The 13,588-nt window shown below is 47.5% G+C and overlaps 1 protein-coding gene across 1 annotated transcript in view; it reads left to right on the top strand.

The window, feature by feature from the left end:
• The first annotated feature begins 5,221 nt into the window (after positions 1 to 5,221).
• CASQ2 (calsequestrin 2) overlaps positions 5,222 to 13,588 on the top strand; it is a 30,912-nt gene continuing 22,545 nt past the window's right edge. Inside the window, exon 1 of the mRNA XM_057404132.1 lies at positions 5,222 to 5,695. Within this exon, the coding sequence (XP_057260115.1) occupies positions 5,423 to 5,695 (273 nt within the window). The 5' untranslated portion in view covers positions 5,222 to 5,422. The remainder of the gene's footprint in view (positions 5,696 to 13,588) is intronic.

Genomic DNA, 13,588 nt, shown 5'->3' on the forward strand with positions numbered 1-13,588 from the left:
TGCATTTGCATCCTCTTCTCCAGCTCTGCAGCATGCCAAAACCTCCCATTAGAGGCTCAGTGAATAAATCTGGATCTGGCTTCTCTAGGCAGGTGCCAATTACTCGATCCTAGGAGAGGGGAGTTTTTGCAGTCAAAAGCACAGGGAGCAATAGGACACCCGAGTGTTACACATACCAAATATGATTGGGGCCTGCAGCTCATGAAATGGTCTCTCTTTGAATGTTTTCAGCTCAGTTTTGGGGGTATTTTTACCATCTCTCTGCCCACTCATTAGTAGGATTGAGGCTGCTTCTAGTATGCCTAGCACAATTCAGGTATGGTCAAGCATAAAGCTATCTCCACAGCTACAGTTCATATAATACCATTATTAAGCTCTTCTTGGTGTATTAGGGGTGGCATGTGTTTTATGTATAAGCAAAAGGAATAATGCAGAAAATCCCACCATTCCAGTGTTACCTGCAGGAAGCCCTCAGGGAGCCCCTACACCCTTTCCAGGGTGGGTTGCTTGTGGAGAAGTCTCCAAAAGCAGAGCTTCCAGCCCAGCCAGGAAGGGTAGGCAAGTTGTTGCCTGAGTCCTGCTGCAGGCTCTCTGCAGCCTTTTCCAGTCCACTGCTGCAGGCTGCGTTATGATGTCCCTTGTCAGACCTCTGAATGAAGACGCAGCCTTGTCTACTTCCAGCATTTCTCCTTATTCTTTTCATTTTCACTTTATTGCTCTCCTTTCCACCCATTTCCATCCATGCCAATGAGCCCATTTCCATTTGGTCACAAGTGATGCCTTAGTTAAATCCTTTCTTGCTGTGTAGGGTTTCTAAGCTCATTAAAATGTATCTATCCAAATCCTTCCAGGACAGTTCCAGTATTGACCTTCTAAAGTACTTTCTGATCTGTGTAAGACACAAATGCCAGACCAGCTCCCAAAGACAGGGGTGCAATGATCCCTGTAAGGTGACACAGACCAACTTTGCTCTAGGGGATACAATGTCTAAGAAAGCAAAGTCTATTTTTGAGAGGAGTCAGGACCCCCGAAGCATCTTATTGACCTTCTCTTTAAAACTTCTATATAATTTCATATAGATGCTTTTGTCTGTGCTATGTTTGATTTCCTCATAAACATCAGTATCTGACTGTCAGAAAACAGAAGGGGTTCACAGTACTTTCTTATCACACAGCAGATCACAGCACCTCAGTCAAAATATACAAAGCATCACCACATGCTGCAAAGATCTTTGGAAGTTTAAAACAGGGAAAAAAAGGAGGGAGTGCAATGATACAACTTCTCTGGCTTGTTCTTACCATCAGTGACATGACTGCATCGGAGTATGGGCAATGTAAAGCACCATGAAGTACTTGCCACCTTTCAGGCCTGAAGAGAAGAGAGAAAGAACAAGGTTTTCTCACACTGCACAGCTTTCCTTGGGATGATAGTGGTCCCCTTGGTCTCCATAGAAAGGTTCAGTGCATTTCCAAGACTCCCACCCTGATGACTGCAGTATGACGCAAGTTATTACGAGCTGTGACCTTGCTTGGATAGCTGGTGGCAAGAGGCATATTTTCTGAATACTCCTATCTTACAAAACATACAAGGTCTTAGAAGCTTGGAAAGGATTAGCTAAAGCAGAACCTTAAATCCTGAAGCCCTGAAAAAAGGCTCACTGGGGCATTTGGATCAGAGGTGGCTGGGGACCTCTTTTACTATGTGAAAGGACAACGAAGGTGAGAACGGCAGTGTAACAGCAGCAGCCAGGAGAGAGAAACAGCAAGTGTATATACCTAATTTATAATACAAATAAGGGAAAAATCAAAAAGAAGGAGAGTTTTATTTATCCTACATCCCCACCCAACATTTCTGCAAGCCCATAGTGAAGGCCTGAGGTTGTACTGCTTTGAGCACCTCTGTTGTATTGCTGCCACTGGCTACCTATCCTCACAAACTTCAAAGCAGCCAAGTAAAATCCTACTTAAATGAACATCAGGGGTGGTTTTGCAACCTAATTCCCTGGATCCAGGATTTTGCTCAATGAATATCCCTCAAAGGGCCTAGAGAACAGAAGATAAACCAACAACAAGCTTTTCCCTTAATTCTCTCTTTCTTTGCCTGAAATTTTGGGGCCAGTTCTGAAGGTCATTTGATCAAAGTAGGCACCTGCCCAGGTGGACAGGCATTGAGCCCTTTCAGGTCACTTCTCAGAGAGCTTTCAGTTGGATGGGTCTAGGATGGTTAGTTAAGGAAAAGCATTGTACTGGTTTCTCAAGGCAGGGCTAAGAGATGCAGCAGCAGAAGGGCTGATGGAGCCAATGTTTAGTTAGTCAGAGCTGGGAGACTGAGCCTTGCAATCAACTTATATCAGAGACTAACAGATGCCAGCTTTGCAAAGGAGCTATCTGAGCTAAAGGGCAAGTATCCCAGTATACAGTGCTAACCATACCATTTCCTTGCATGGCACTGGCCACAGAAACAGATGTGTTGCAACCACGGGCAGCTAAATGGGATCAGGACTATGCAGAAAGATAGCACAAAATATCTGTAGTGAACTCGTGAGTGCAAAATGCAAGATTTCACAGAGACTTTTCTCCCCCTCATCCTTCCCTGCTGTTGCTCCTGCCTTATTGGGGAGGATCCAATGCACAGAGAAACCTTATGTCAGTGTTGTGTAGAAATGGGCCTTCAACAAACCCAGGGTCCCCAAATCCATAACGTCTACACACTGTCCTACACCCAGTCTGAAACATCATTTGGGTGTATGGACAGCTTTGAATTCCCAAGGAAAATTGCTTCTGGGTCCAAGATGGGCACATTTCAGTGTGCTGCTATCAGGACCCACAAAGATGATGAAGAAAATGGCACAATACTTAGGGCCTTTTTTAAGGTGTGAGCACATTCGCTTCAGCCCCAGCTCTGCTACTGGCATCTTACAGCCCCCCCAGGGGAAAAAAGCAACTTTTTTTGTTAATAAAAAGCATTTCTGTTCTTTTTTTTTTTTTTTTTTTGATAGCAAGAAAAGGAGAAAATGAAAATTGGATTGTATCTATTTTTAGGCAGATTAAAAAGTTATTCAGCCTGGAGAGAAAGCACCTCATAAATAGCTTGAGCAATATGAAAGTGGAGCAACTGCTGAAGATTTGCAAGAATAAAAGGAGGGCAGGAGCCTGGGAAGCCAGCTTTGAAGTAGCTGTGAATGTTAGTTTTTACAGCCCTGTTTATGTGTGCCTGCTTTAAAACACTATGATGAGAGCGGAATCCTGCTCCTGCGCCCCAGATCCACTGGATCCAAAGGCAACCAACCAGCCTGATGTAGACCTGGTCACCCCACAAACTCAGTTCTGTGTTTTACGCCCTAAACATTCAACCTACCCAGCCATTGCCACCCACTGTGACACAAGTTTTGTGTCTCCCACTAAAAGCAATCAGATTTACCCAGGTTTGTCACATCTCTAAAATGATCACTCCTGCAAGTGTATTTCAGAGGCTGCCTTGCCCTGGCTTTTACATAGATTCCCTCTGGCTTCATTATGAAGACTTCAAGTTGCAGGCAAACATTGAATTTCTCTAAAAGCAGAAACTACGAAATACAGAAATACAGAAAAGCAGAAATACAACAGGCTTGGAAACCATTGCCCACAGTTTCAGTCGCTTTCTCGGGGGCTGTTCAGGTTAGAACTGAAAGCTGAGGGGGACATGTTCTTCTAAGACACCAGAAGATGGGTATAATCTGTTAAGGGAAGCGGTTGAACCAGCATCCCTGGAGGTATTTAAAAGACATGTAGATGTGGCACTTAACAACATGGTTTAGTAGTGAACTTGGTTAGGTTTACAGTTGGATTTGATGAACTTAATGTTTTTTTCCAATCTAATCTAAATGATTCAGCCATCCTGTTATTGCTAAGCAATGCTCACTTTCACCCCAGATACTGAACCAATCCTACACATACAGCTAAATGGGAACAGATTGCTGGGGTGTGAGTTGCAGGGGACATCACCCCTTCTCTGGTAGGGATGGAGCAAGGCTGTGATGGAGCAAGAGCAAGGAGGCTGATGAGGCCACGTGTCTGCACATCACTTTGGGGGGGGGGGGGGGGGGGGGCAGACCCATGGTCCTTGTCAAGCTCTTCTCTTCCAGCCCCTCAGCATGCCTTCTCCAGTGGATCCATGCCAGCCCCAGTGCTGGTCTGTGGCCAGCTGGCCTGCCTCGACCTGCCTGTTGCTGTCAGTCATGGGGCAGCGGTGGCAGCCCGGTCACAGGAGGGGAAGAGGTGAAAGACTGTGCCACCAAATCGTTCTCCTCCAGGAGCATGGTGCAGTGGTGCTGGCAATGCAGCAGAGCAGCAGGCAGCACTGAGCTGCTGGGGAAGGGGCAACCACTCACCATTCCCAGGAAACGAAGAGCAAGGAATACGCAGGACTGCTTGCTGGGAAACGCAATGGGATTGTGTGAAAAAACACTTCTAAGCCAACAGGCAGGTCCCAGAAAGGGAGGCCAGCACTGATGGCTATCTCTCTCCATCATCTTAAGGAGACCCCTGGTCTGGGCATATCTCCTATCCTTCACTCCCCCTTAGTACAATAAGGTTCTAACCGCTTGCTAGCAATGTATGAGGCTTGGTAACTACTACGGACATGGGAGGTTGCAGTGTAAGCTTCCTTCTGCTTCAGGATTAATGGCCCAAGGGACAGCAATTCTCCTGGTACTCCAAAAGCAGAGAAGAAGGTGCTGCAGAAAAGATGCTGAATGTCAGCCCCGGCCAGTGCTCCAGGCAGGAGGAGGAGGGAATCCCATGAGTGCTCACCTCCTTTGCTGCTGAGAAACAGGGACTTTTCCTCCAGCAGTGCAGATGAGGCTCTGAAACTGCTTAAACTGAGATCTGTTATCCAAAGCCTAATCACTGTTATGCCCAAGGGGATATATAAAGAGAGAAACTCTTATTCTAAATTGCAGTAAATACCTTCTATTTTTGTTAAGCCCTAATAGGACAGGCAGCACCTTGGTTCCCTGTGCAAGAGAAGTCTGTCCCTTCACAAACCCTGCCTGTGTACTCCCAGCCCTGCTGTCTTCCACTCCCTCCCTCTTGCTCACTCCCTCTCAGATGATGCAGAGTGCCAGCAAGTCCCTCAATGGTGTCATATCTGTCCTTTTTATTCATTGCAGGGTTTATTTTTAGCCTGAAACAACTGCTTCCTAAAAATGGAGTTCCTAATGACACGGGAGCTGGACACAGCTATGTAAGGTATCCAGGGCTTGGCCTGACAGCTTCTCCTGTCTGTCTCTTTGTTGTGAGTCCAGGACAGCAAAGTTTGCTGCTCCCCACCAGCCTTTCAGCATTTGGGCTGATCATTAACAGGGCAACAGAAAAAGAAACTCGGTTTGAACTTCACCTGGAGCCTTTGGTCTCCCCTTCTCCCCAAATTAAGAAGGAGGGGGATGTTTACCTGCCTTCTGCTGCACTCCAAGGTCTCCCCTATGAAGGCGACTTGCTGGATCCTGGCAGGTCTTTACCTGCTTTCCTGCTGCAAGGCAGAAGAGGGACTGAACTTTCCAACTTACGATGGGAAAGACCGAGTGATCGACCTGAATGAGAAGAACTACAAGCAGGCCCTGAAGAAGTATGACATGCTCTGCCTGCTCTTCCATGAGCCGGTGAGCTCTGACAAGGTCTCCCAGAAGCAGTTCCAGATGACAGAGATGGTCCTGGAGGTAAGCACCACTGCACGTCTCAGCCGGGGTCAATAGCACAGCATTGTTTGGAGCCGAGGAGAGGAGAGTCAAAGGCTCTTGTGCAGGGGGGAGTTGAGCACCCAAAGGTTTGGGCTTGCTCACTTGGATCTGAGTTAGCACCTGAGTTCTGAAGCCCAGGAAAAGCCTTTTTTGTGCTCTTCTGAGTTGTTTGCTGGGAAATAGTCTTTCTGGATGGTGCTTCCGAAACCCAGGCAATAGTGAGAAACGAGCAACCTTGCAAACCTCTGCAACGTGAGCTCAGCTCAGCTGAGCTTTCCCAAATGCCAGCTCAGACCTGAGCTTGTAGCTTAAGGTTTTTAGAACGTTTTTCATTATGTATCCTCCTTGCATTCTGGATTCAGACCCATTTTCTGTCCCTCTAGGAGCAATCAGCCAAGAGGCCTTACAAAACTGTGGTGCAAATGAGTGTCGTAGCTCCCCATCTCAAACACTCCCTGTTGGTGCAGCGTTAAATCCCTTTTTGTTTTTCCGACACTTGGTTGCCTGCTTGGAATCAGTCTGGAGCTGCTTCTTAATGCAGCCGTTCACTTCTGTGCTGGAAAAAGAGCAGTGTTCATTCTTTGGTGAAAGAATGATTAATTAAATCCTCAGTAAAATAAATCACAGTGAAAGTTGCAAAGTAGATTCATAGCATTCCTTCTTGAAGTGCAGCTGTAATCTAGGGAATCATACAGCAGCAAGCCTGGATTGTTTGGTGCTTGTTTCCTATCAGGGACTTACAAATATTCCCTCTTAGCTAAAAGATATGGGAAGAAAATGAAAATTGCAGAAGAAACACATAGGCTTTCTTTATCTGATCCAGAGTGAAAATGCATTGCACCCTTAGGAGTATAGCAAATGCGAACTACAAAGCGTGTTTGCTGAGGGCTAGGACCTAAAAACATCCAATGCCAAGTTCCAAGTCTACTGACCTCCTTAGCAAGCCTGAAGACAAGAAAGATTCAAAACCTTCCCCAGGTTTTACTCTGCTCTCAGGGAACAGTTACTTGCTCCAGTGAGCGATCAAATAACATTTGGCAAAGAAAAGGAAACTCCAGTTGAAATGTTTATGGTTGGTAGTATAATTGCATTGTTGTTTAATAGCATAGCTATTTCATGCCCAATAGATGGCAAGCAGTTACTAGATACATATTTATAGAAACCTGACAGAAGCAGGTATCTGTCGTGTACTATCAGTTTTAGTCCCCATGGCACCTATACTCAAGTTATTAACCATATCAAGGGTGTGATGGCTACAATACAACCTGGTTTAAAGCTTTCATTTTGCAGGGTTTGATTCAGCAGCAAGTACATTAGCTTAGGACTCGGGTGATTTGGTTTCCAATTGCCTCTCTATCACCGACTTCTTACGTGACCTTGGCCAAGAGATTGAGGATTAGATTTGCAGCAGACTTTACATAACTGGAGGTGCTCTAGTTCACTAATGCTCAGCTACCAGCTAACTGTGCCACACACACATCAACTGGCACTCGTGGCTTCGAGCTCAACATTTCCCAAGCACTTGCAATGCTGATTCAATGCATGCCTCAAAGTTCCACAGTCTCTCCCCCCATTGCAGCAGCAGCCATCTGACAGCCTAAGCACAAGAGCAATCTGCAGGCTGAGCACCCATTTGCCTCTGTCACCCAAGGGAATCGGAGGGGAGAGGGCCTCAGGAGGCAGCAGAGAAGATGTGATGTGTGCTATCCTACATAGGACACAGGCCAGCAAGGTGTTAGTGCTCCCAGTTTCTGTATTAACTCAACCATGGGAGCACTCGTGAAAGGAGTGGGCAAGGCAGGTTGTAATCTGGTCCCTCTTGAGACAGCATCCAGCTCCCTCACTTCAAACCACACTGTGTTGTGCAAGGGGGTCACTCTCAATCTTCCCTGCCAGAGCCCATGCAGCTGCAAGATTTCGTGTTCTCCCAGGACAGGGAGAGGGAAAGAAATGGTTGCAGTGGCTGCAATGGCTGAGATGCGGAGCCATACACCTGAGAGATACATAGGAAGGCTTTATGTATCTCTTTGGAGCAGAGGGTTCGGGACTCTGAGTGCTGAAGGTCCTTTATGCCTGAAATGAGGTATCTAAAAGGCAAAGACTCCAGCCCTTGCTATTCCCTGCCAGCCAGCTTGGGAAGTTCCTAGAGTAAGGTGGTGCCTGTGGTAAGACGCTCCTTTCTGGAGCAGCTTTTCTGTTTCCATCTGGCTGTACTATGTATCTGCTTATTCACAATGAAATGTGCTGCTTCCACAGCATGGAAAACATTATGTTCCAATGGCACTGGTCTCTGTCATTTGGAAAAAAACAGGGAGCCTTCATCCAAAAACATAGGCAGGTGTGGAACTAAGCAAATATCTGAGCTGCATGGTTAGGGATTGGTATGTCAAATTGCCTGATGAACATGGGAGGGAATGGGCTTAATAACGCCAAAAAGTCCATCCTTTCTGTTTGTCCCACATGTACCTTATAAGAAATGTATAATTCCAAAGTCCAAAAACCTAAAGAAATATCTTCAGACACCAAGAAAAGTGCAGAAGAGACCTATCATGGTTTCCTTGAAGTATGTAGCTCATGGTCAGTAACAAGCTCTGACAGGGGCTTCTCCCATGAGTGAGGAGCATGTGAGGCTCCCTCTTAAGTTTGTCCTTTAGTGTCTAACAGGGGTTGAGCTCATGTGGCAACATTTCCTTCTTTCAGGGAACTTCAGTCTCCTTTCATGAAAGGAAACTGAGGTCTCCTGCTTGAGATCCTTGACTTCAGAAGATTTGGCTGAGAAAGGCCAATAGCTAGAAAACATGAGGAGGGGCAGCTTAGAGACAGACCTGGTGGGAGAAAGGAGTCACAAGGGTCTCATACCCTTAGGAAACCAAGTTGAAAACCCGACAGCACATCCGTGAAGTTAAGCACATGTTGAAGGACTTTCCCAAACCACATCTATGAGCAGCAGACTGAGAAGGAAATGATATGATAGGAAAAATTACCTTCCCAGGACAGAAGTCCCACATGTAGGACTGACTGACACTGTCAAAAGCTCAGCTATCACAGAAAAGGGATGCCATCATTAAGCTAATATTACAGTGGGACAGCACATGGAGTCTTTGACTCCCCACACCCAGGCATAATGAGAACTGTCACCACGTTCCCATGCAGCCCAGGGTCCCTTTCCAGTTTAGAAAGGGAATGAAGGTGAAGACCATCATGAAGCAGCCCTGACAGCTCCTGCCACCTACGCTGTTGTGTACTACCTGGTGAGGACAGGGTCCAGGGGCAGCCAACCCCCTCTAGCAGCAAAAGCAGCTTCTCTGAAGCATCCTTTGTACATGACAACAGCTCCAAGGACAGCAGTGTCAGCCCATCAAGTTGGGGAGGGAAAGCTGGGGCTGCTGTTTTAGTCTGCTGGGAAAACAAAACAGTGCCTGGAGATGCAGCTGCCTACTGCTTTCTGGCCAGGGTAGAAAAGTGTTGGGGAAGGATTGCTATGTATCCATAGATACAACCCAGGGCAAGACAACCCAGGGCAGAGACAGCATGAGCACAGGCTGTTTCACAGCTCAGGTTAAAGGGCTCTCTTCCTTTGGTTGCTTTCTCCTATGACTCCACTCTGCACTTCTGACTCCTGAAAAGCACCTGCAGCCTGAGCAGGGAAAAGCCTCTGTACAGGGCAATGCAGGGGTTGGACCAGGCAGTCCCAGAGCTAACAGTAGCTATTCCTGCTCTGTGGTGATGTTTACAGGAGCCTTGTGTGCCCATGAGGTGAAGAAGCAGAGGAAACAGCCAGGCACAAGGGTTCCCATCAATTATTTAACAGACAAGTAAGAAAAAAAGCTACTTGTCCTGAAAGGTCTCAGCTTTAATGAAGAAGGGGCAATAGAGAAAAAGACCAAAGCAGTGAAGTCGATAAATAGCTGTTCTGCCTTTCTTCTCCTCTGTAGTTCCCCTACTTCATTTTGTCCTGTATCACACTACTTCTTAGACTTTATCCCATCTCTCTTTCAACGCTGAATGTCCTAAAATATTGGCATAGTTTTGCCTTCCAGAGGGGCAGCTCCTCTCTCTAGGAATCATGTAGCAAGAACAATCAACAGCGGAGTTAGAGGCTTTCCTTTTGCGCTTGAGAAGCTCTCTCCAGCAACTGAGGTTGTCTCACACTACCGTAACATCTCCTGCTGAAACACTCAGTCCTGCCATTCTTTCCTTGTCATCTGCGTGCATGTATAATATCCTTAAAAACAGAGGGCCCGGATATTTTAGGCACTTTAATGCAATAGTGCCCCTGGGCTGAAAACTCCTGTAGAACTGCCCTAGGACAAGCCAGTCTGATTAGAGTTAAGTTTGGACGTGGTCGTAGCCTTTCCAAATAGAGTCTAGGATCAGATTCTGGAGCACAAGGGAAATTTCTCCTGTGAACCTGGAAATATAAATCCATGAGATCCCCCCAGTGTTCAACCACAACCAGGAGCTAGCTCTGGTGTGACAGGGAAAGACAGATTTGGAATCCAGCAAAAGATGAGGTTAAACTGGGTGTAAGGGCTACCTCCCAGTTCACTCGAGAGCCAGGATTCACTACCAAGTGTTGAAACTACCGCAGCTTCCAGCTCAGGATGGAAAACCTGGTGCAAGACCAGGTGATTTTGGGGTAGCTTCAGCCACATGGTCTTGAAATCTCTTGAGAGTAGGTGAAACCCAGGAAAAATGTTTCAAATTTAGGTCTGTGTGGTTTATCCCAGAAATTCCTGAGAACCAGCAGATGAGTCTGGTTTAGGCAGGGTGCAACCATAAACACAACAATAAATCCAAGCCCTTTCTTTAAACACCCTTCTCTGTTTCACAGACTCAGATTCCAGTCTTTTTCTTTGAAAATGGGCATATTCACAAGAGAGAGCCTCAACCCAATTCCCAGGGCTGCGTACGTGTTGTACAAGGCATGCCCACTGAGTATCACTGAAACTGTCACATCTCTGGGTCCCTACAGAGCAAATCCTCAACGTGAGAGACACACCTGGCTGGATAGGTATGTGCAGAAGCCTGCAGTGCAAGTGCCTTGTACCTGTAATGGAAGAGGAGTTTAGTGGCTTCCACCGCTGATAAGTTAATGCAAAAGTAAGGAAGGAATGGAAAGGAAAAAAAGGTGCACTGGTTACTTTGCCCTCTGAGACCATGTAAGTAGGTCTCAGTTCGTCAACAGCCAGCAGAGCACTGATTTTCAGCAGTAGCACGCAGGAGGATTTCACTCACTGACATAACAGTCACACAAACAAGTTACAGAGAGCTTCCCAATTCGCAGATGGGCACACTGACATCAAGAGACAAGTGTGTGATTCGGTCTTTCTGTATAACAGTGTCAGAAACTATTTCCAAGGCTGCTTTACCTGGTGCTGCCCAGTTTCTTTCTTTGAAGTCCCTCCATCAGTTCCCAGCAGTGAGTTTGGACTGGCTGCATGAGCAGCATCTAGCATAAGACCCCACTTCAATGTCATAATGCTCTTTGAAAGGCACCTTTCTCAGCTGCTAAGGTATGATCAGAGATATATGTACTGGCAGCAGTTCTTACTGCAGAGACTAGCTGTAATCCCAGGACCTAAGGAAAATCAAGGTGGTTTCCTCCAGAGACCCAAATGTCACCTGGAGACATGGCAGACCCCTATGAGCTTGGTTTCACTTGCTGACACAGTGCAAGGCCAAGTCTGCTTAGGCTTTGTAGTTTTGCTTGGCCCTGATATGAGGAGCTCTTCCCACTGCCCAGCTGTCGCAGACAACCTCTGTAGGTGCCATGCAAGACCTTAAGCCGCATGGAGACTCCTGCATCACTCCTCCCTTCAGAAAAGCATTGAGGAAGCCCATCCTCTTAGCTGGGATCCAGCTATCTTGACACTAATCAGCTTCCCAAACAAGTGCCAGAGGGGGTTCCTGCTGTGCTGGCTCCCAGGATGCAGGGTCTCACTCTGTATAACTGAGAGGGGGACCTCAAAAGGCCAAGCTGGAGCTCACATTCACCTGTTCAGTGGACACGTGTGGTGGTTGTAGTTATCATCTCATCTTCTCCACCCCGGACCTTGACATTTCCCAGGAGCCTGGGGCAGCTGCTGCTCTAGGAGGCAGATGGGTACAGTGGCCCATGCTGAGCTCACCCACCATGGCCTTGCTCCAGAGCTCAGTCTGCCAGTGCCCTTTATCTAAAACCACACTAACCAAAGCCTGCGGCTGCCCTTCCTTCATGACCAAGCTTCATTTGTGAGGAGAATGGAAAGGGGAGAAGATAATTCTCTTTAAACACCCAAGAGGGAGAAGAGCTATTTAAGCGCAAAGCCTAAGGACAAACGGGCTATGAATAAAACAAGTCTGGAAACTAGGAAGTCCCTAGTCACCAGAGGAGGAAGACAACAAGGGGAGAACAGTCCGACGAATTAGAAATGGACATTGACCAGTTTGTGACAGAGACTGAATGACACAATCCTGGGTTTGATGACCAGATGTTCTTTTTCAGCTTCTGTCCCTAAATAACAGGCACTCGGGCAAGGAATCCATGGCCTAGGAAAGAAGGTCCATGTTTGTGGGTTTTTTTATCCTTTGCACATTGGGATTTACCTACATACACGAGACAAAACCTTGCCTGAGGAAATAGAGCGAGCAGCAACAGGGAATAACTCAGTTCCCAGGGTGGCCACAGAGCAGGCAGTGCCCTGGCACGGCCAGGGCTCCCTTCTAAGCAGTGCTGATGGTGCTCATTCCTGCGTGTTCTCTGACACAGCTCTGGTGAAGGCCAGCTGCCGTACACGATGTGTCCTCTTTCTGGGAACCCTGTCCGGCCCTGGCAGGAGATGCACCTCTGACACCTTGGACCCTGCGCAAAAAGGGCTGTGTCTTTTTAAAGCTTCCCTCAGTTCTGGTTTCTCTCTGCTCACTCCTTGGGTAAAAGCCCTGTCTTGTCTCAAGGACCCACATCATTACCTCAGGGAATCGCTTCACTGATCCTTCGAGGGTGCAGGATGGAGGGTCCTGGCTCTCAGAATCCTGGACTCCCCAGGGTTTCAAAGGCACAGGCTCACACCCACTAGGTCAGAAACTCAAGAAATCCTGCTTGTTCCTGGGAGCTGGAGGTGTAGGAATTACAAAGATCTGTGGAGGTGAACAGGCTGAATAGCAAGCATGCTTCCCTCCTCCACCATCTACTGAAAGGAACCAGCATGTGCCCTGCATCCATGGCAGCATCCAGCCTTCAGTTTCAAACCAGCCCCTCTGAGGCTGGAGAAATAACAAGACAGAGATGGCCTCAACTTTGTCAAGGACAGTCCTGCAGGCTCCCTTTTGGGGCAGCTTAGCAAGGGGTGGCCACCGGGCACTGTCCCAAACCCCACAGCACATGCACGCACGTATACTGCAGGCTGTCTTCGGTGCACAAGCTGCCAAAGCATCTGTGATGCAGCACCAGCAAGGACTGGCCGGGAGCAGTGGCAGGTGGCCCCAGCACCCATGGGTGCTCAGTGGTGCAGGTTAGCTCATGGAAAGGGAGGCTGCGCGTTAGCTTACAGCTCGCTAAAATTAGGGATGCCCTGTGTAGATAAAAATACAGCCCTAACTATGCAAACCCTTTAGGGAGGCAGCCAAAAAGCACATGGTGCATCTGACCGGGCTGAGAGGCTGTGCAGCAATTAAAGCTCCCTGGCAGCGTTCTTGGAGCATTACCTGGGAAAGCCACCTTTAGTGACCACCTTTAGAGTGACCTTTAGGGGTTCCATATTTGGGGACTTGCCTTTTAGTCCTGGGAGGGCAGGTTGGGCAGTAAACAGCCTCTCGGGGCAGCTCAGGTGGTGGAAAAGGGCAGGAAGGTGGAAGCAATGAGCTCTGCTCTGGTCCCTGCTGCCAGCAGGG

The sequence above is a fragment of the Pezoporus wallicus genome, unplaced genomic scaffold, assembly GCF_028554395.1.
Source record: "Pezoporus wallicus isolate ANWC-B61680 ecotype Strahan unplaced genomic scaffold, APGP_CSIRO_Pwel_v1 contig_6598, whole genome shotgun sequence".
Lineage (NCBI taxonomy): Eukaryota > Metazoa > Chordata > Aves > Psittaciformes > Psittacidae > Pezoporus > Pezoporus wallicus.